The sequence below is a fragment of the Synchiropus splendidus genome, chromosome 16 (genome assembly GCF_027744825.2).
Source record: "Synchiropus splendidus isolate RoL2022-P1 chromosome 16, RoL_Sspl_1.0, whole genome shotgun sequence".
Lineage (NCBI taxonomy): Eukaryota > Metazoa > Chordata > Actinopteri > Syngnathiformes > Callionymidae > Synchiropus > Synchiropus splendidus.
The window spans coordinates 20,317,084-20,337,461 of record NC_071349.1 but is presented as its reverse complement, the minus strand read 5'-3'; the positions used below and the strand labels follow the sequence as shown (position 1 = coordinate 20,337,461).

General features: G+C 53.7%; 2 protein-coding genes across 3 annotated transcripts; one reads left to right on the top strand and one right to left on the bottom strand.

Annotated features, from left to right (window-relative positions):
• Nucleotides 1-4,356: 4,356 nt before the first annotated feature.
• On the top strand, nucleotides 4,357-14,155 carry rab3gap2 (RAB3 GTPase activating protein subunit 2 (non-catalytic)). The gene is made up of 35 exons (XM_053844455.1): nucleotides 4,357-4,721; nucleotides 4,899-4,993; nucleotides 5,071-5,188; nucleotides 5,249-5,330; nucleotides 5,472-5,519; nucleotides 5,579-5,654; nucleotides 5,761-5,862; nucleotides 6,031-6,130; nucleotides 6,411-6,509; nucleotides 7,046-7,194; nucleotides 7,273-7,352; nucleotides 7,422-7,514; nucleotides 7,583-7,722; nucleotides 8,163-8,358; nucleotides 8,425-8,568; nucleotides 9,028-9,110; nucleotides 9,202-9,266; nucleotides 9,326-9,416; nucleotides 9,495-9,616; nucleotides 9,903-10,116; nucleotides 10,178-10,275; nucleotides 10,347-10,455; nucleotides 10,527-10,687; nucleotides 11,108-11,282; nucleotides 11,348-11,503; nucleotides 11,571-11,677; nucleotides 11,737-11,803; nucleotides 11,867-11,937; nucleotides 11,996-12,031; nucleotides 12,103-12,177; nucleotides 12,614-12,829; nucleotides 12,894-12,983; nucleotides 13,044-13,232; nucleotides 13,289-13,453; nucleotides 13,520-14,155. The coding sequence occupies exons 1-35, from the start codon at nucleotides 4,613-4,615 to the stop codon at nucleotides 13,670-13,672; spliced, it is 4,074 nt and encodes a 1,357-aa protein (XP_053700430.1). The 5' UTR covers nucleotides 4,357-4,612; the 3' UTR covers nucleotides 13,673-14,155.
• On the bottom strand, nucleotides 13,772-20,092 carry iars2 (isoleucyl-tRNA synthetase 2, mitochondrial). Of its 2 annotated transcripts, XM_053844476.1 has the most exons (24): nucleotides 19,864-20,092; nucleotides 19,552-19,674; nucleotides 19,329-19,482; nucleotides 19,124-19,272; nucleotides 18,942-18,991; nucleotides 18,769-18,875; nucleotides 18,625-18,706; nucleotides 18,073-18,188; nucleotides 17,837-18,006; nucleotides 17,687-17,777; nucleotides 17,235-17,386; nucleotides 16,593-16,753; nucleotides 16,429-16,531; nucleotides 16,275-16,368; nucleotides 15,828-15,905; nucleotides 15,519-15,627; nucleotides 15,355-15,457; nucleotides 15,173-15,295; nucleotides 14,982-15,113; nucleotides 14,802-14,908; nucleotides 14,587-14,732; nucleotides 14,332-14,522; nucleotides 14,123-14,267; nucleotides 13,772-14,065 (listed from the first exon to the last, which is right to left on the bottom strand). In XM_053844476.1, exons 1-24 carry the CDS (start codon nucleotides 20,062-20,064, stop codon nucleotides 13,917-13,919), a joined length of 3,036 nt encoding a protein of 1,011 aa, XP_053700451.1. In that variant the 5' UTR covers nucleotides 20,065-20,092; the 3' UTR covers nucleotides 13,772-13,916. The 2 variants fall into 2 exon arrangements, with proteins under 2 accessions (XP_053700451.1, XP_053700452.1); XM_053844477.1 differs by lacking the exon at nucleotides 15,828-15,905 and having other exon boundaries at nucleotides 13,773-14,065.
• Nucleotides 20,093-20,378: the final 286 nt, after the last annotated feature.

Sequence of the window (20,378 nt, the reverse complement as noted above, 5' to 3'; positions counted from 1 at the left end):
TTATCTGCGCAGGAATGTGGTTCATGTGGCGCATCAGGTCAGACTGTGGCAGAATCTTGACCCATCTGGTTCAAGCCTCCACTTTGTTTCCGCCACCAGGGTTGGGCTGGGACTTGTGACCGCTCTGTTTAAAGTTTAAACCGGTGATGGTCAGCGGAGTGTGAAAGTGCTGAAGCTGGTGGAAAAACCTGGGAGGGTGCACAGAGCTGCTGGTGTCCTCCAGTTCATCACGCTCGGACCCGATCCCGCTCACGCTAAATCGCCTCAACACTGACGCCATTGTCCCTCAGAAGTTGACTTTTCAACTTAAAAAACATGGTGTGCCGTTTATGAGCAGAAACTAATTCTGAAATCAGTGATCATCTGTTTGAACTAGTCTCTTAAGTATCTGACAAATTGTACCTTCTCAAGTGCTTAATCAGTTTTATTTTCATTGATTTATTCATTTTTTTGTCAAACATGTGCCTTTCTCAAATAACGTCCACGTGCCGAAACATCTGGTCTCCCAAAAGTCCTGCTGTTGTCACAGCGACGCCTCAATTTCTGCCTGGGTTTTATTGACTGAGGAACTGCTGAGGGCTGAAGGAATGAACTGAAACACACGACGGAGGGATAGAAAACTGTCAAGTCAAACCCAGGGAATCCGTGGAAGGTGAAGTGAAGGGGAGCTGAATGAATGAATGAGTGGGGGGAAGGAAAGACAGATGCAAAAGAAAAGGTTGAATGCAGAAGTATTCATGTTGAAAATGAAGGAATGGTGAGGAGAGTGGTGCCTCTTCTATTGTAGACCGTTGTTTTTGATTTTCTCCTGAATGAAAACCAGTGAAGTGTATCTGTGCGTGTGACGACCCTCTCATTGTTCTCCGGCTTCCGTCCTGCTGACCACTTCACCCTGGGGCCTGAGGGTCACTATTTTTAAAGTTCAGTGTGAGAAGGGCAAACACAGAATCCATAAGTGTTTTGCTATCACGACACTGCATTATGTAATGTGCTCCTCCAACCATAAACCTGCAGCATTGTCCACACGACCATGAGAAGGTTTTTGAAAAAGCTAAATATAAATATAGATATATATTTACCAGCGCAAAAGTAGTGCGCAGTTGTTGGATGCAGTTCAGTGTTTGTGTCACAGCTGTCAGGGAACAGCGCTGTAGATGCTGAGTGTATCCATCAGTCCATGCAGCCTTCTGTAGTGCAGGTTGATATCACTGTTCTTGACTCAAACAGGAAGTAGCACCTTTCATCTACGTAAGCAACAAAAAGCCTTTCTGTGATGTGTCTGGGTGAGTCAGCATGTCTCGCTAAAGCTGTTGGTAGCGTTTGAGTGAACTCGACAGCAGAGCGGCCAATGATGTTTTCCTCCTGCGTTTCCTCCAACAAGGCAACTGATCCTGTCCAGAACATTCTTCAGAAGAGGCTCCGCTAACAGCAGAGCGTTGTCAACACGAGTGGCCACTCGGCTGTTGAGAACTCCTTCCTTTAAGTTCAATTTAGAACAGATAGAAAACGTGTGATTCATTTGCCAGGAATCATTCGGTGCGATTAATTGAGATTAAAAATGTGAATCTGCTGACAGCCAAAGCCAAATGTCCTAGATATCGATCACGTTATTTCAGGATTCTGTGCCCCATTTTTAACGATTGAGCGTATCGCGGTTGCGGCGCAGCACTTCGGGAGTCTTTGTCTCTTATTCAGTGTTGTAGCTCAGCGCCGCTGCCCTGGTCAGCAGCGCTCTTGAAGAGCGAGGAAGGGGGCTTTTGTGAGCAGGTTTGTCTGTTGTTTATTATTATCCACGTCTGTGTTTGCTGCCTTTCACTCCTGACCTCAATATATCCACTTCATTCACTGCCTTTATGGCCCCTTGTGACACTTTTTTCCGAGTGCTCTCAGCCCACTGATCTGAAGTGGGCTTGTTCTATCGCCCACATTTGTCTGTTGCATCACCTGGAGAATGACTGGTCAGCTTTGTCTGCGCAGAGGTGGTGTGAAGGTGCGAGTGGAGGAAGTCCTGAGGTGGACTGAGGACAGCGACTAGGTCTCCTTTCAAGTGGTTTCATCGAGAAAAGCGCCTTGAGAGTCAACTCAAACGGCCTTTCATGAAGGGCCTCTCTTTCTGCTCCAGGTTCATCTCAGTGTTCACCCCTGATGACGTTGCGTCCAGTCACGTTTCCCTTCTCCTTTGCTGAGCTGCGGACAAGAAAGGCTCTTCTGTTGCAGATTTGATGCATCTGAGGCCGTGGATATATCAAACATGAAGCTTTCGTCATCACACTAATGGAGGCCTGGGGCCAGAAGACGCTGGCAGCTCTCTCCCACTGACGCTGCTCTCTGATGTCCATGTGCTCTGACTGCTCCTCACAGGTAAGACAAACCTTCACACGCCTTTCTTCACATCATGGCAACAGCAACAGACAGCGATTTGTGTGGTCGTGGGATTTGAAGATTGTGATTCGATGAGGAGTGGAGATCAGGAGATGAAGACATAATGTGTACTCTGATATTGGTTATGGTTCCCAGCAGCAGCAGCAGCAGCAGCAGCAGCAGCAGCAGCAGCAGCAGCGGCGTGAGGCGTCTGCTGGAGCCCTTCATATATGCATCAGAGCATCACGTTTGGATGGGAGAGAGAAAATTCAGCTGACACAAATAAGGAGGCAGCATTACTACGTTCTATGAAATCAAGGTCTTATTTCCTCTAAATCATGAATATGTTTACCACCAAGACAAGTTCACTCAAACGTGGTTTTGCATGCAGTTTTACTTCGTCAAAACACATCAAAGAACAAGGTCAGATCGTATTTCCACTTGATAAAATACATTCCATTGATGGCCTCCAGGTGAATCAACTACATCCAATCGGTGATTTTCCTCCACTAAAACTTCCTACATGTAATATTCAAGTGTAAAATGAAACCCTGGTGTGATCAGCAGCTGAAATGTAGCACAGATATGTTACACAGCAGGACACCAGCCGACCTGCGTGATCACATCAAGGCTTTTATCTGGTGTCATAGCAGAGTATCACCAGTCTGTCCACCAATCTATTGAATTGTTTATACGACTGCACTGACCCATGTGACTCTGCAGTGAGCGCCGCCTTCCTGTCACTGGGACAGGAAACGTTTGACGTGCTCTGTCCGATTTAACCCCAATATGGTCAGTGATCAACGTCTGTTTTCACAGGCCTCACGCTTGATCTGTTGCTTCTCAGCCAGGTGAAATCCCTGCATGAGAACAGTCGGCAGGACTGTCCATCCAGAGCAATGGCGCTCCACTTCCTCGGCAGGAAGAGGGGAAAACAGATGGAGGTTTTTTTTCCATCAGTGACCAGCGAGCAGGAAATGTAATGTGGACTAGGACCTTTCTGACACCTGATTATTTCCTGAGCTACTGTGCTTGGCCTTCCAGACCGGAAACTGGTCAGCTTCTTGTAGTGTGTGTGAGAGTGTTTATGTCAGTGTGTGTATTTTGGTCACGGTGAGACTGTTTGTGGGAAGTACGTGGTTTTTTATAGCACCTGTTGGAAGGAACCACAACAGCGAGGCAGACACAACCCTGACCTTTGACATCATCCTCACCCTACAGGCAGCCATGGCAGTCAGGTACATGAACATGCCATGACTCAATCCAGTACACACTTCCAGTAATGTGCCACTCATGTACTGACGTACGGGGGGAGAGTCTCTGACGGGAATTTGGAGAGAAGGAGCCGTTGTTTACGCTTCAGAGTTGACACCTTTTCAATCTCGTGTTATCAGCCGCGCCATTGATTCGGACGGAATAAACGGATCGGCCAAAAAGCATGAAGTTGATCGTGATCTGCCACGCTTCAGCAAAAGGTGTGGAAGACTGCCCCCTACTGATCAAACAAAGCATGCGCTCATATTGCTTGATGAGCGCTTGAGCTGCCATAAGTGGCATCGGGAATATGACATTATTATATATTTCCAAGCATACTAGGCGCATAATGACAGGAATTCGACGTTGTTGCATTTAAATATCTTTTCCCCAAAAACAAGGAACGTACTTCCAAACGCTGCTGTTTCTCGCTTCCACCCTGCGAGGGAGGCCCGCAGCTCGTGACGTCATCCAACGGTGAGACGCAGCGGCAGGGGCACCGACGCGCGCTGCATTTTGCTTTCAAAATAAAGGCGAGCAAAATGTCACACGATTCGCGGGTGCTGCAGAGCGGCGGCGACTCCCTGTCGCATCATCCTTCCCTACGTTGTTGTATTTAGAATCAATGACAGCAGCTTTGTTTGTCTATTCATGTCAAAGCATATGATTGGCTGTTGTTGCATGTTTCACATCTTGACAGGCTTGAAAGTGTGCTTTTATTTTGAAATAGAAAATATGAACTCCGGAAGTATTCAACGTTGTTATGCTAGTTATGTGTCAACACGTTAGCTTACGTGTGAAAGCGCTGGACCACAGAGGCAATAGTAATAGTTGACAGGCATTTAGTTGATACAAGAAGAATATAAACAACTCGATATTATTGCTTAGTGTCTGTGAGCCGACTGTCACCCAGTCAGCCACATTTAGACCGCAAAGAAAGTGGACTGCTAGCAAGCAGGCTAACTGCTAGCTCCTGACTCGTTTCCTATCGGGAGAGATGTCGTGCAGCTTGTTGGAGTTTTGCAGGCTCCAGGAGCTGAAAACAGTCCGAGACTTCTTATTTCAGAGCCAGACAGTTGCACCGGCGGAGGAGAAGAACCACGCAGGTATCACCGAGGCTTTGACTCACAACTGGTTCTGCACTGAAAGTTAAAGCTAGTTATTTGAGAAGTCATTGTTTTCGTTCGAAAAGCACTGTGAGGTCATAAATGTTTCATTGGAAGTGCTGAGAACTGCTGTGCATCTGATCACATGGTCCGAAAATGGACCTTTATTCTCCTCAGCAGACAATGACTTTTCATGGGACACGTCAGACTGGGAGTCAGCGTGGGAAAATAACGAAAGTAAAGAGCAAGAAAGTACAGCTGGCGCCTCAGAGGTTTGTTATTGAGGAAACCATTCTGTCGCACGTCGAATGACCACGCTTCTGTAAAACACTGACCATTCTTTTTGCAGGTGGAAAGTGATCCCCAAGAGCCAAGTGGACCCTGGCTGCAGGACTGTGTGGTGGCCCTGTCTCCATGCTCAGATCTACTGGTGGTTGCACGTGAACAAAAGGCTGTGTTCCTGTCAGGTAATGTACAGTGAAAGACACGTGCAGCTGGTGTTTTGTTGACGTGCTCTGCCTCTCCAGCAAAGTGGCGCACAGATGATGCCGGCAGAGAGGAGATGACTCTTGCAGTGTCCTGGAGTGGAAGCCTGAGCACCGAAGACGGGTTAGAGTACAAATCATTATGATTATCCTCCTGCACTATTGTACTGAGACAGTGTTCACTGTTAAAAAAAGTAAATGTTCAATTCTGTCCCTGGGGAGAGTGTTTCTCAGAAATATGAATAAGATGTGCTCCCCCCTGCAGAGAGTGCGTGAGCAGCTCCATCTGCATTCCCCTGGCCAGTCAAAAGAGGTCAGTCATCATGTCTTCTCTCGTAACATTTTCAGTATCCAATCTCTAGTCATTTACAGGAGTTCCACTGGAAGGCCTGACTGGACCTGTGTCGTAGTGGGCTTTACTTCAGGTCATGTCCGCTTCTACACTGAGGTATGATGTTGTGGATGGACTGTGTCGGTTTGGTTCAATGCTTAAATCACAGATGCTACTGTGGAGTGCTGCGTCAGTAACCGGGCTGCGTCGTTTTCCACGTCAGAGCGGCGTTCTGTTGCTGTCACAGCTGCTGCACGAAGATCCCGTTCTAAGGCTCAAATGTCGCACGTATGAAATCCCGCGTCATCCTGGAGTAACTGAGCAGGTAGTGCTTCTTTTAAACCTCATTAAGGTTATTGTGCTTCTGCTCACAGTGTCTTCATGACTGCCTTAAAATGTAGCTGAAATCAAAATATTCTGTTGACCCTTTTTCAATTGCTTCCCATTGTCTTGTGTGTATTGTAAATATTCACGCTCAAATGCCTCCTCCCAGCATGAAGAGCTGAGCATCCTCTACCCTGCAGCGCTGGTCACCATTGATGGCTTCAGCCTGTTCCAGTCTCTGCGAGCTTGTCGGAACCAGGTTGCAAGAGGTACATTTTTGGTTCCTGAAATGTCTTTTGGTGCATCTAAACACAGTTATGTTGGTCTTGAAACACGACTGATAATAGTGTTTTACTGATTTGCTGCTTGATGGAGCTAGAGGTGGCAGCAAAACAGTCCCGTACCAAAGGTCCGCTCACATCTTGGCCTTCAGACCCACAGTAGAATATTTGTAGGGGATTCTTATTTGTAAAAGGTTCATAAAAACTCTGGTCAGGCTCTGTGTTGTTAGTTGTGTTACACACAATGCATCCAATACTATGTTTTCAGCTGCGGCTGCAGGAAGTGACACGATCCAGCCGCCGCCTCTCGCTTACAAGAAGTGGGGTCTGCAGGACATGGACAACATTGTGGATCACTGTAGTGTTGGTAAGTGCTATCAGATAATGTTATGACCTCCAGTGCCTCTAGTGAGACAAAGAGGTCAAATGTTCCTGAAGTGCAATGTAACTGTAAGAGAGGAGATCTGAGAGTGGAAATGTGCTGTTATTCTTAAAAACCTCTCACTTGTTTTCTGGAAGCATGAGTTGATTCAGACAGATTATTTTTTCTAATTTCATGCTCGCATCAATTTGTTTTGGAGGATGACTGATATTGACTGATATGAGAAGCTACTTTATTATTTTTTTTAGTTTTTGACTTCGCTCTTTTTGAATTCGCTGTAGGACGAATTGTCATGACTTGGACCTATTGATTTTCCTTTTTACTTGACCTGGTTACTTCATCGGGTGTAAGTTTAAAAAAAAAAAAAAAAAGTCGTTTCACAGACGGCACAGTTACTGGTGGCTGCAGGCGAGATGATGCTTCAGCAAATGAGACAATGAAAGCTGTAGGTGTCACTGAGACGCCTCACTCCATGGTTGTTGAATTATTGTTTCAGCCTCGTGTCTTTCTCTCCCTTAAAGGCGTCATGACCTTGTCTGTTTTCGACCAGCTGAAAAATGCCTCAGTCCTTGGAGGCTTCAGTGCTTCGATCAAGGGTAGCCCCCCTGCCATGAGTCAGTACATCACGGTGGGAGGTGGGCCGTACACAGGCTTCTACTATGCTGTAGACGTAAGTGTGATCATGTCACGCACAAGCTGGATGGGAACCGTATTTTGATCGCTGTTTGCCATCTTGTCTTTTTCTCAGGGAAGCTCTCAGCCCCTTCTCTCTCATGTGGCTCTGGCTGTGGCCAGTAAACTCACCTCTGCTCTCTTCAGTGCTGCCAGGTGTGTGTGTCCAGAGAGAATAGATTTTGCTCAACACTGAAAGGAATCTGATCCATCTGTCTGTCACAGTGGGTGGCTGGGTTGGAATAAAAACAAGAACGAAGAGGAGCCAGTGCAGAAGCAGAAGCCGAAGGTGGAACCTGCCACACCTTTAGCAATCAGGTAGACTCAAGGATCCCGTCGTCTATAGCCAACCAGGGCTCGAGTCTGAAATCTGTTGCCTCCTCCAGATTTGGACTCCCAGACTCTCGCCGCCACGGCGAGTCCGTCTGTCTGTCTCCGTGCAACACACTGGCGGGAGTGACGGATGATTTTGGACGAGTCACTCTGCTGGACCTGTCCCGCGGCATTGCCATCCGCATGTGGAAAGGTGTGAAGCACTCTGGGCTCCATATGTTCCCATGTTTATGATGTTGGCTTATTTTCATATACTGCATATACTGTATGTGCGTGTGAGTGTGTGAGCGTACAAGAAGTTTATTGTTGGGAATATGTATCATTTGTTCTTAGCTTTGAGGCTTTAGTTGTACAGTTTTGCTTATGTAAATATATTTATTTTTTCTATTTATGACATAATCAATTAATTTTCAGAGGTGGTATTTTGATCGGAAATACTTCTTTCTTTTTACTATATGTTTATCTATTTCTTTTGTGCGTGAGTTGGTAGGTTTGTTGTCAGTTGATTCAGATGATTGGACATTATCATCATCATCATCATTTGGCAACGATCAGTTAACAAGAGTGATTTGCTTCTAGCATTTATCTGTGTGTTTTTCTGTCATGTTATGAGTCTGACTTTTTTCCCCTCAGGTTACCGAGACGCTCAGCTTGGTTGGCTGCAGGTTCCAGAGGAGAGAGGAGATCGAGAGTTCTCGCCTTCGTCCTCCCTACCCCGGCGGCATGCGCTCTTTCTAGTGATCTACGCTCCACGCAGAGGAATCCTGGAGGTTTGGGCGATGCAGCATGGGCCCCGGGTGGGAGCCTTCACTGTAGGGAAACACTGCAGGTGAGCGGCGAGGACGCTGAGAATCCAACCCACCGTCGTATCACATGCTCCTGCTGGCTTGCCCAGGTTGCTGTATGCAGGCTACCGGCTCATGGGGGTGAACAGTGTGACCAGTCAAGGATGGCAGCTGCACACACAGCAGGTCTGTCTGCTGGATCCCATCACAGGCGCTATGAGGACCGTCAGCATTCCTTTCCACCTGGCCCTCAGGTAAGACGTTTGTCCACCAGTTATTTCCACCAGATTCATCAAGTTATCTTGAGTTTAACCCGTGCAATGTATTTGGAGCCAAGTGTGACACATAACGATGTTAAATCAAGCTGTTTCACACTTCTGTGCCTCACGATCTTTTAAAAGACATTTAGACCGAGTTTATATCCCGTCCAAAAAAAAAGTCACCATCTCAAAGTGTGATTTGTTTTTCACGCCAAAAAACAAAACCTTTCTTCTCAATTTCAGACCTAAAAATACTTTAAATTGCCAGTGTCAGATGATGAAGGAAAGCCACTTGCAGCCTTTCAAAATAAGTTCTCAACATAGATGTTCTGGCTGAACAGGCAACATTCTTGTGGCTTTATAAATGTTTTTGTTGCATGTGCTGAATTCCACTTTATTGACCGTGTAGCTTCAATTTAAAACATTCTCTTCCTCTCTCTGGCTCTTTTTCAGTGACAAGAAAAGTGAACGAGCCAAAGACATGCATCTGTTGAAAAGACTGACAAATTTACTGAGGAGTCGAGATGTGGAGCCTGGTAAGAGAACGTAGTTTCCTCCACCTTACATATGGAACCTGTGCTTCAGACAGCTGCTCACGATCCTGAAATACTGAATCTCTCCTTTCAGACGTCCTGGAGACCGAAGCCAAAACGGTGTTGCTGGACATCAAACATCCAGCCATTAAGAAGCAGGTACACAGCTCAATGAATATTCTAAAAGTTCAAATACGCACAAGTGTTTTCTGCTTCAGGGTTTGGAATCTCTGCTGTCGAACAAGAACGTTCCTGTCTCATGTCTGAGTAACATTGTGGAGGCGTTGCTCTGCAGTTTGGAGAGACAAGGTTTGGCATGTCTCCCAGGAGCATGTGGATATCTGACCATGATTTGTTGCCAGTTTCTTCTTTTCTAATGACTGTTAGATCCTGAGGAAGTGGAATCGGCGTTGGTGCAACTGTGTTCTTCACAGCTGAAACTGCTGCGTCTCTACACGGACATTCAGCTGCTGCACTCTGCTGCAGAGTCCGGGGAACCCTCTGAAGAGGTGAGGACACACACACAAGACAAGCGTCTTACTGTGATGAATGGTCCCACACACATGAAAATCTTCTTATTAATATCAGTAATAATGGGTGGAGTCATGTGTCTGATGTTTGAATTCCTGGAAAGTTGCTTGAACATGACCCACTTGGTTTTTGCTGATAGATATGCCCAGACATTCCCTTGTTTTTTATGATAATGGATTTATAAAACCCTTTCAAATCATCTGTTCTGAACCTGAGGGCATTTGCAAGTTGATCTGAACCATGATCTTCCCTTCTCCTCCCCAGCTGGACTCCCCTGAGGGCTTAGAGGAGGAGCTGTCCCGCGTGGAAGCTACCCTCCAGCGATACGCGCAGCTGACCTCCAGGCCCAGTGTTTCCTTCGCTCAAGACTCTCCAGACTCCCCACTGTCGTCTCAAACCTTCCTCTCCCAGATGGAGTGTCGCGAGGACGGGCAGGTGAAACTGATCCAGCGCTCCGAACCTGAGTGGAACCAGCTTGGTGAGTAAATCAGAGGAAACATTTGAGGATTTCCCAGTTGACAAACCCATCGTTGCTGTAGGCACTTTTGTGTTCTGGGGGTGTTTGAATGGTAAAAGCCCCCTGAAAAGACTGTGTGAGACGGTGCAGCAGGCTGGGATTAGTCCTCAACAGCTCTTGGTGAGGCGTCAGAGACGTCAGTCAAACATGTGACGGTGTGTGAGGGCCGCTCTAACGCTGCTCGTCTGCAGTCTCTGCTGCTCCACGTCTGGCTGCAGAGGGAGAAGGAGGTTCTGCAAAGACCAGTCCAAAGTGTCAGAAATCTCCATTCACTCCTCGTCATTCTCAGCAACATGAAAGGTTGGTGTTATTACAGTCTTGTGCAAATTCTGAGCAAATGAGAACTTGAAAGGTTTTTTTCAATCCATTAGGTGCAATAGAGGAATCATGGGACCCTCAGTCTGTCTCCCCCTGGTGGCAGCAAGTGCGCCAGTCTTGTGTCCAGTCCCGAAATGCTGCTGCCGCTCTTCTCGCAGCACTAGTTGCTCACCGTGCTGCAAAAGCCAGCACAGCGAGCCGCGCCGACACGAAGGTACAACATCTCTGACTCAGTTTTCTGAAGGTTCAGCCGCAGGTCAACACTCGCTGCCAAAACTGGGGTCCATGCAGGGACAGAGTGTTGTTAAAAACATGACATGATGTGCGACTTTGATTTGTACTGTGGTCATAACTCAAACTCCTCGTTTCTAAAATGAAATATTTCCTATTGATTGGAGTTAAAATGCTGGCCGAACCTTCCAAAAAGTAGATGTGCTAAAAATGATGGAAGTACTGCAACAAATGTGTCCTGGGTCGTCTTCGCAGTTTGTTTGGCAAAAAAAAAAAAACAAAACAATTTTGACAGAGGCTCCTTTAGGGAGGGTTGAGAGCCACCTGCAGTACTGTGTCGGTGCCAATGTGACTGTTCTCGCCTGGAGATGTGCCTGATGCTGCTGTGATGCCTGTGTGGCAGCTGCAGTCCGAGTGGGAGGCCGTGTCCCTGGAGTTGGAGCAGTGGTTGGTGTGTGTGCGGCAGCTGGAGGACGTGCTGGTCTTGCAGACCCTTCTGCTCGTTGCTCCCAGCTCCGGACCAGCAGGGGGCGCAGCTGCTCAGTGCTCTATCAAGACTCTGCTGGAGGGAGGGACAGGTAACAGCACCTCAGTTGTCTCTTCTCTTCGGCTGGTCTTGAGTCGCGCTCTTCTCTCCACCCAGGTGCGATCACAGACAACGTGTCCAAGTGGGTTTTCAGACACGACTTCCTGCCGCAGCGACTGAAGGACATCCTGCAGAAGAGTGACTGTGAAGAGGTTGAAAACCCCGGAGTGGAGAAGCAGAAGAGCGAAGGAGAGAAGGAAGACGGGGCAGCAGGTGGGAAGCAGGAAGTTGGACTGCTGTGTGCTTCCGTGAGCTGTTGCTTTACGTGTTGCCTTTGCAGACCTTCTGGTCGCGGCCTGTCAGCGGTTCCCGCACTCCCTGTCTCCGGACCTGCTGCTGGCTCACTGCTGCTGGGAATATGTGGTGCAGTGGAACAAAGACCCCGAGGCAAGTGCACTGTCACGCCCCTTCCTCCGTCCATCTGCTGATTCTGCTGTTGTTTCCAGGAGGGTCAGTATCTGTGTAGAGCTGTCGATCATCTCAAGTTGGTCTCCAGTCCACACATCCAGCTGGGTGAGCCCTCCCGACCTCCGTCTCTGTGACCTTGGTGTGAGGGTTGACTTTGTTCTGTGGCAGGTATTTGTACGATGATGTGGAGCACCTTCCTTGTGAAGCGCTTCTCGGCGGCGGCGTACCTCATGGAGAAGGTGAGTGGTTCACGCAGCAGGTGTGAAGCGCCAGTCTTAACAGGCTGCTGTGTTTCAGGTGGGGAAGGCCCCCAAAGATCGGCTGTGTCGGCGGGTGAGTTGGACTCTGACACTGCCCTTGTGTGGTTGAACTGAGCCCAACGCGTGTGTGACGCCTCTGCGCAGGACGTGGGGATGGGAGACCAAGCGGTGACCTCGTTCCTGGGCTGCTGCGTCCAGCTGCTGCAGGTCCTCATGGAGGTGACGGAAGTCTTGCTTCACAATCACTGCCCTTTCTCTTTTCTCCCCTTCTATGTAAGTGAGCGGATTCCGCGTGTGAGCATGAGGAGTGAGAGCAGTCAGCACCGAGCATGATGCTAATCCAGCTAGCACCTCTGTCGCCTCTTTCACTTTGTTCTCGAGTTTACGCGCTGGAGGTGGAGACGTCCAGGCTGCTCCTGGGGGACAGTGTGTCACTAGAAAAAAGTCCTGTAGGAGCAGTGAGCCTTAAATGTAATGAACTGCAGACTTTCGCCATATAAGGTGGATCGATTGTGACAGAGACAAAGACACTGTGTTTTACATGGGGGCAGCATGTGTGAGTGAGCAGTTCTTTGTGTCAGGCTAGTTGCTCCCAGTGCCTGTGAGTCACGTGTCCTTTTAGGTTGAGCTCATCGGACTCCGTCGCCCCCTGCAGGTGGATGCGGCAGCCGAGGAGGTCCCGCCCCCTGAGCTGTCCCTGGAGGAGGTGTGGTCCGCGGCCGAGGGTCCAGCCTCCATCGCTGAGCTGGCCCTGGAGCAGAAGGGTGTCCACTACCCGCTGGTCCAGCACCACTGCCTGCTGGCCACCATCATGCACGCCGCCATGACCTTCAACCTGAAGGTCAAGCCAATCAGCCTGTTTGACAACAAGGTCAGGAGTCACGTTCACGGGGTGTGTGTTGCTGTGAGACGTGAAGCAAAGTCTCCTTGTTCAGGGCAAGAACGCTTTCTTCCGAGAGCTGATGAGCATCCAGCTGATGCCCAGTGGAGACATGGACCCGGGGCTGGTCCTGCAGCGGCAGGAGGTGAGTGATGTCCCCGCAGCTCTGCAGGGATGGGCCCTGACGGTGTGTCTGCCGCTGCAGTTCCTGCTGCGCCTGCTGAGCAGCTGGGTTCAGGCCACGGGCGACCCCTCTGACGCTGGACCCGGGGCCTCATGGTGGCCCTCGCTCTGCCTGGACCTGGGCACCCTCCTGCAAGTGAGCCCTGACGTGTTGCGGCGCCACCTGGTGTGCCAGCTCTATAGCCAAGGCCTGGACCGGCAAGCTGAGGAGGTGAGCTCCGGGTGCGGAGGCGACGCAGCCCACTGACGTGAGCCTGCCGTCCTCAGGCCACGCTGGAGGTGGAGGACCGGGACGTGCTGGGCTCCCAGCTGCTGGTGCTGTCGGGTCAGAGGCTGAGCCACTCGCTGCTGCACCAGCAAACGCAGACGCAGCCGGCCATGGAGCTGCTGGCCCGCCTGCCGCCCACCCTCTGCACCTGGCTCAAGGCCATGGTGAGGCCACGCCCCCTGCTGCTGAGCATTTCTTGGCCGCTCACCCCCACCTTCTGTCGTCTCCAGGACCCCAGCGAGCTGCGCTGCCCCCTGGTGCCTCTGCCACAGACCAGCAGGCTGGTCGGCCGGCTGGTGGAGATGCTGCCGGAGAATCACGCGCAGTACAGTCTGGCGCTGCACCTCATGGAGGCCGTGGAGGCTCTGACGCCCGACTCCTGAAGCACAACCTGACGCCACAGGTGAACTTCCCCTCCAGAACCCAGCTCTTGCTCTGTAGATGCCCAGCCCCAGCGTCAGCCCCTGGTGTCACGCAGCGTAGAATAAACACCTCCAGACTCATTCATTCATTTATTATCTTACATGAACGTTCACACTCACAGCCGGAAGCCCCTCCCCCCCCCGGGGTCCACGTCACACAGTGACAATGCAGTTCTGTAAAGCGTTTCATTCCATCTCGACGAGCTCAGGTCAGCGGGGGGGCCACAACGCTCTGGCAGCGTGGACACAGGCAGTCTGCCGACTCGGCAGTGTAGCGACGGCAGCGCGCGCAGCGCTCGGCGGCCGTTGGCACCACGGCGATGCTGTATGCGCTGTCCTCACGAATGACGCCACCTGCTGACACAAGCAGGTCAGGGGTTGAAGCTGTGGCAGTCACCTGATCCGCCTCACCCTCCAGGTTGATGAGGAAGCTGCCGTGGCTCAGCAGGGCGTCGGCCGGAAGGTCCCGCGGCAACTGGCTGCACAGGTGGACCCGCGCCGCCATCATGAGCTCGGCCAGCTGCGAGCAGGTGGAGGATGGCGCCTCCTGCAGGGACTGGGCGCAGCAGAGACAAGCGTTAGCAGCGGAGCCTTCCCAGGCGCGGAGCCTCAGTCTGCACCTCCATCAGCTCGAACAGCAGCCCTGGCTCGATGGCCACGGTCAGTTCGTACTGTGCCGCGTTCTTCCCCGGGATGGAGGACAGGAAGGAGTCTCGGATGGCGCACGCTCCCTCCACCGCCTCCTCCAGACCCGGCCGCCTCCACACCGAACTGCTCTTGATCCAGCCACTCCGGAACAAGGTCTCGCCCTCTGAGGGGGACAGAAGCGGCAGGTCAGGCGGGACCCGAGCCGGGCTCATGTCAGCGACGCTCACCCTGGTGGCCCGGCGCGTGGGCGTACACCTCCTCGGCCAGGTGCGGGAGGATGGGCGCCACGGCTCGGGTGAGCCCGTCCAGGATCTCCTCCAGCACGGTCTGGCAGGATCTGCGGCCCAGAGAGTCCCGGGGCTCGCAGTACAGCCTGGGGAGGCAGGGTCAGAGGGTCAGTCCTGGAGAGGGGTCTTACACTTGACGGGTGCCCGGGCCTGACCGGTCTTTGATGATGCTGAAGTAGAAGCTGGACAGCTCCCTGCTGACGAAGGCCTGGAGGAGCCGGATCACCCGCCCGGCGTCAAACTCGCTGTAGGCGTCGGTGACCTGCCAACACAAAGGAGCGGGTCAGTTCTGGGATGGTGGCTCCGGCTCCACCCCTGCCCCCCGCAGTGCCCACCTTCATGCTGAAGTCCCGCAGCAGGTGCAGCAGGTACTGGTCCACGTACAGCATGTCTTTGGGCTCCACCGCCTGCGTTCTGGGGTCGAAGCCGCTCACGTTGCCCAGGAGGAAGCGCAGCGTGTTCCTGAGCTGCGCAGGAGCAGGAAGTGAGTGAGGTCCCAGGCCCCGCCTCCTCCTGCTCCCTCTACCTTGCTGATGTTGTCCCTGGCCGAATTCAGCGCCGCGGGTCCCACCTGAACCTCGGAAAACACGTTGGACTCGGCCACCCACCAGCGCATCACGTCGGCGCCGTAAGCCGTGCCTCCTCCGTCCTGACCACAGCGGCGACATCTGAGCGATTCTGCTGCATCAGCGGACGCCGACTTCTGACCTTCGTTCCGTTGATGACGACGTCCGGATCCACCACGTTGCCCACAGACTTGGACATCTTCTCCCCCTTCTCACTCACAGCAAAGCCGTGCACCACCAGGGACCTGCCGGTGACAGCAGCAGGTCAGACGGCGTCTGATGTGACTGAGAGGCGCTGGCACTGACTTGTACGGCGCCTTGTTCCGCACGGCCACACTGGTGAGCAGCGAGGCCTGGAACCAGCCGCCCAGCTGGTCCTTCCCCTCCACATAGGCGTCTGCTCTGGAGTCAGCTTCTGTCTCGGGAGGAGAGGGGCGGTGAGGAGGAGTGAGGAGGTGTGGACGGTGAGTCAGGAACTGGTTAGTTCAGGAGAGAGAGAGAGAGAGAGAGACGCAGGAGGAAGCAGACGGCCCCGGTGCCTCCAGCAGCCCGTGACTCTGCATGCAGCAGAGAGGAAGCAGGGAGAGAGGGAAGCAGCGAGGACGGGATTTGAACCTGCGGCCAGAGGCTTGCGCAGCGAGGCCGGGAGCCAGCTCAGGTTGGACTCCGCCTCCTCAGAGTCTTCGTCCAGTTCTTGCCACAAAACCACAACAAGCAAAACAAAACAGTTGAATCTGTTCATGAAGACCTCGGAGAAACGTGACTGGACGAGAGGCTCCACCCGAAAACGCTAGGCCTCCTGATCGGATCAACAGTCACAGTCGCTTTCACAGCACAGATCAGCACAAACCTCGGAATCAAAGTGTATCAGAGGGATCAGAAATGGAGGCATGGTTTCCTCCTCTCGCGGCTGAGACGAAACCTTCTAGACGCCTAAAGACGCCGCTGGGTTCTCATCCACTCATTGTTTAGCTTCAGCCGTCGCTGGATCGACGACGCTTGTTTGTTCGTGGTCTCCATGAAGGAGCCCTGGCTGGTGTCCTCACGAGAAAGGAGCGTTACCTTCCAGAACCGCTGCCCAGGACGAGCCGCTGTCGAACCAGATGTCCAGCACGTCTTCTCCTCGCACGTAGTCCGCCGCCGACCCGGCTTTGCTCTGACCACAGGACAGGCTCTGCTCAGTCCGGCGCTCTGGTCACATGACCTCAGGACCCACCTTCTTCAGGACGTCCGGCGGCAGCAGAGTCTCCAGCGGCAGCTCCCACCAGCAGTCGCTGCCCTTCTCCCTGAACAGCTGGGCCACGTGGCTCACGGTGTGTCTGCACAGGCAGCAAACCTTCAGCGGTGACCTCTGACCCCGGCCCACCCGTCGCCACCCACTTGTTGATGAGCGCTTCTCCCGTCTCCCTGTGGTAGAAGACCGGGATGGGGACGCCCCAGCTCCTCTGCCTGGAGATGCACCAGTACGTCCGTCTGTCCAGATGCGCCAGCATGCTGCCTCGCGCCGACTCGGGCAGGACCCGGACCTTCTGCAGCGCCTCCTGCAGAGAAGCCCGCACGCTCAGATGAGGCGTCCCTCAGGGACCTCAGGGCCCCCAGACGCTGCTGCGAACTCCTCTTTACTTCACTCAGCATTTCTCTTGACGCAACAGCTCTCACCCCCTCAGCTCTCACCCCCTCAGCTCTCACCCCCTCAGCTCCCACCCCCTCAGCTCCCACCCCCTCAGCTCTCACCCCCTCAGCTCTCACCCCCTCAGCTCCCACCCCCTCAGCTCCCACCCCCTCAGCTCTCACCCCCTCAGATCTCACCCCCTCAGCTCTCACCCCTCAGCTCTCACCCCCTCAGCTCCCACCCCCTAAGCTCCCACCCCCTCAGCTCTCACCCCCTCAGCTCTCACCCCCTCAGCTCTCACCCCGTCAGCTCTCACCCCGTCAGCTCTCACCCCTCAGCTCTCACCCCCTCAGATCTCACCCTCTCAGCTCTCACCCCCTCAGCTCTCACCCCTCAGCTGTGACTCTCACCTTGGCCTTGTCTTTGAGTGAAGCCGTGTTGATGAACCACTGCCTGCTGGGTCTGATGATGACCGGCTGCTTGCTCCTCCAGTCATAGGGGTAACTGTGGACGCAGCGCTCCTCCTCCACCAGCGCGCCGCACTCCCTCAGCATGGAGATGACTGTGCCGCCGCCCACACAACACAAGCGTCAGCAAAACCTAACTGGACTCAGGCACCGAGTCAGGGGAGACTAGCGCCCCCTGGAGGTCTGGAGCAGGGGTCACCAACATGGGGCCACCGGGCCGTTAAAGTCATAACAAAATAATAATATTCATGTAATAACCATCTTATTGTGGTTGATGTTGTTACACCGTCTACAATTTGAGAGGAACTGCAGCCATTGTTCACAGTGACTTCAGAAGTGTGAGCTCGCGGCTGCTGAAAGGTCGTGACCCCCGGCCCAGAGACTGGGACGCCTACCTTTCTCCGTGCCCTCCGCCATCACAGGCAGAGACTTCAGCTGCTCTCCGGCGAGCTCGGTGAACTTGCCCTCCTCATCCACCACACACTCCTGGCAGCAGAAACACGGATGAGCTTCAGGCTCCGGGCGACGGACATGTCAACACCCACCAGCGGCAGCTGGAACTGCGCGGCTACGCCATAGTCCTCCATGCCGTGCGCCGGCGCCGTGTGGACCAAGCCCGTCCCCTTGCCCATGGTCACATGGTTGGCGGGCAGCAGCGGCACCTGCCTGTCAGCGATGGTGGGGTGTTGGCAGACGGCGCCCTCCAGCTGCGAGCCTTGCCAGAGCGTCCGCTCACGTTAGCGTGTGAGGAGCGAAGCGTGCGGCGGTGGCCGGTGGTTACCTGGCAGGGAGTGCACCAGCTCCAGCTCCGTCTGCAGCAGAGCAGCCATGCTGGCGCTGCGCTCACTGGCCAGGAGCAGCAGCCGCCCGCTGTCCTTCCTCCTCACCAGCGAGTACCTGCCGACCATCGATCGTGGTGAGCTCAGGCCTGCGACAGCAGGAGGCGCCGGCGAGCTCATGTCAGGTTCAAGCTCCTGATCCAGGTCCCAGAGATCTGCCTGCTTCTGTGGCAGCAGCGGCGCCAGAGGCTCACAGGTGAGTGGACGGCTCTTACCTGTCCTGCGCTCTTCTGTGTGAATGGACTGACACGTGGGCGAAAACAACAGCACCTGGTGAGGTGAGCACTGCTCACAGCATGTCCACGGATGGTGCTGTGCCAGTCGTGACACAGTGGCAGGTGAAAGCGTTTCTCACGTGATAGAAAATACTGCGTTTGCTGATGAACTGCGTGTGGTTTTTACACGAGGAAGGAACGGGCGGAGAAAGGGCTTCACCACCAGGGGGCGCCAAATCCCCACACCCCGCTGAGTCGTATGGGTCGTGCTGTACTCACTGAGCGTTGGGCATGTAGCACAGCGCCTGGTTGGCTGGGATGGTCCAGGGCTGGGTGGTCCACACCAGCACGGAGGCCCCCTCTGCAGGGACGGGAGCGTCAGCGACAGCTCCTCCACAGACACCCGGGCATCGCAGCACTCACCTGCTTGGCTCAGCGGCGCCGGGGCCCTGAGGAGCGGGAAGGCGGCGTACACGGCGCGGCTCACGTGCTCGGGGTTGTACTCCAGCTCGGCCTCGGCCAGAGCCGTCCTGCGGAGACACGAGAAACAGGCGCTGAAGACGGAGCAGCTGCCACGCAGCTGAGCTCCTGCGCACCTGCTCGACGGAGACCAGAAGACGGGCTTGTAGTCCTGGTAGATGAGGCTCTGTACAGGAGGAGACGAGACAGAATGAGAGGAACCTCACAGTGGGGGGCTGAAGGAAGCACCATGTGGGCGCTCACACGCCCAGGTCCGCGCCTCTCTCACCTGACACGACCAGACGTGAGCGAGACCCACCTTGCTGTGCATCTCCTGGAAGACCTTGAGCTGCGCCGCCTCGTAGGAGCCGTCGTAGGTGTAGTAGCAGTGGTCCCAGTCGGCCATCACCCCCCAGCGCTGAAACGCCGCCTTCTGCCGAGCCGCCGCCGCCTCCGCAAACTTCCGAGCTGCAGAGGAGCCTGTGCATGAGGTCGCCCAGCTCAGCCGCCGCTGCCGTCCTCACCTTTCTGTCGGATCTGCAGTGGACTGAGGCCCCCGGGCCCCGCCTGGCCCAGGGCCTTCAGCTCGATGGGCAGACCGTGGCAGTCCCAGCCGGGGACGTAGTGCACCTGCCGCCCGCGCAGCATCTCAAAGCGGTTGCGGATGTCCTTCAGGATCTAGAGCAGAGGAGGCCGGTCAGCAGTGAAGCCGGCGGCCAGGACTTGGCCGTGCCTTGTTCACCTCACCTTGTTGAGCGCGTGCCCCACATGGGGGTCTCCGTTGGCGTACGGCGGCCCGTCGTGCAGACAGAACTCTTTCTTGGCTTTTCTCTTCTGCTGCCAGGAGTAGAGCTCTGCGAAGCCGCAGTCCTGCAACAGCCACCCGCAGAACACTGCATGACTGATGGGCCTGCTCCCACACTCGCACTCATCAGTGTTCAAACCGTCAACAACGGTCGAGCACTCGGCACAGCAAAGACACGTTCTCTCAAGAATAACCGTGACAGACAGACACTTGTGCAGGACAAAAGTGGGCGAACATCAGGGGGCGGTTCCTACTTTCTGGATCTGCAGTTCTCTGTCCAGCAGCTTCTGTCCGGTCAGTTTCATGGGGAACTCTGTCCGGGGAAGAAGCACCGTGTCCCGGTACGATGCCACCGGCCGACAGCGGGCGCTGCAGCAGGAGACCGTCCGCAGGAGGAGGCCGCCCGCCCGCGGTGACCTCCGCTCCCACGCACTCAGAGCCCGGCGCAGCAACATGGAGAGGCGACGTCGCTTCGGGTCCACGGGAAACAAACGCGAGTGTTTTCGCCTCAGTGGTGACACGCTTGGCTGCGGCTGTGTCGACGCATCCCGTCCTTCAGTTCCGCGTTGCCACCGGAAGGACGGAAGCCCAGAGAGGTCAAAGTTCACCAGAGCACCGGCCTTGCCTGAAGTCTTGAAAAATGAAAAAAAAGAAAACAAATCGAATTATTTATGCCATTAAGAAAACAAATAAAGCGATACTCATGAGAAAACACGAGCTCCACAGGCGAGATAAACCACTCCGCAGCGGAATGACACCGGTTTCTCGC

Excerpts from the sequence above, each read along its gene's own strand:
- rab3gap2 (XM_053844455.1), top strand. The coding sequence starts at position 4,613 with ATGTCGTGCAGCTTGTTGGAGTTTTGCAGGCTCCAGGAGCTGAAAACA. Across the intron at positions 5,331-5,471 it reads AGCCTGAGCACCGAAGACGG|AGAGTGCGTGAGCAGCTCCA; the intron begins GTTAGAGTACAA and ends TCCCCCCTGCAG. Across the intron at positions 11,678-11,736 it reads AGTGGAACAAAGACCCCGAG|GAGGGTCAGTATCTGTGTAG; the intron begins GCAAGTGCACTG and ends TGTTGTTTCCAG.
- iars2 (XM_053844476.1), bottom strand. The coding sequence starts at position 20,064 with ATGTTGCTGCGCCGGGCTCTGAGTGCGTGGGAGCGGAGGTCACCGCGG. Across the intron at positions 19,273-19,328 it reads ACTGCAGATCCGACAGAAAG|CTCGGAAGTTTGCGGAGGCG; the intron begins GTGAGGACGGCA and ends GCTCCTCTGCAG. Across the intron at positions 18,992-19,123 it reads TCCAGGAGATGCACAGCAAG|AGCCTCATCTACCAGGACTA; the intron begins GTGGGTCTCGCT and ends CCTCCTGTACAG.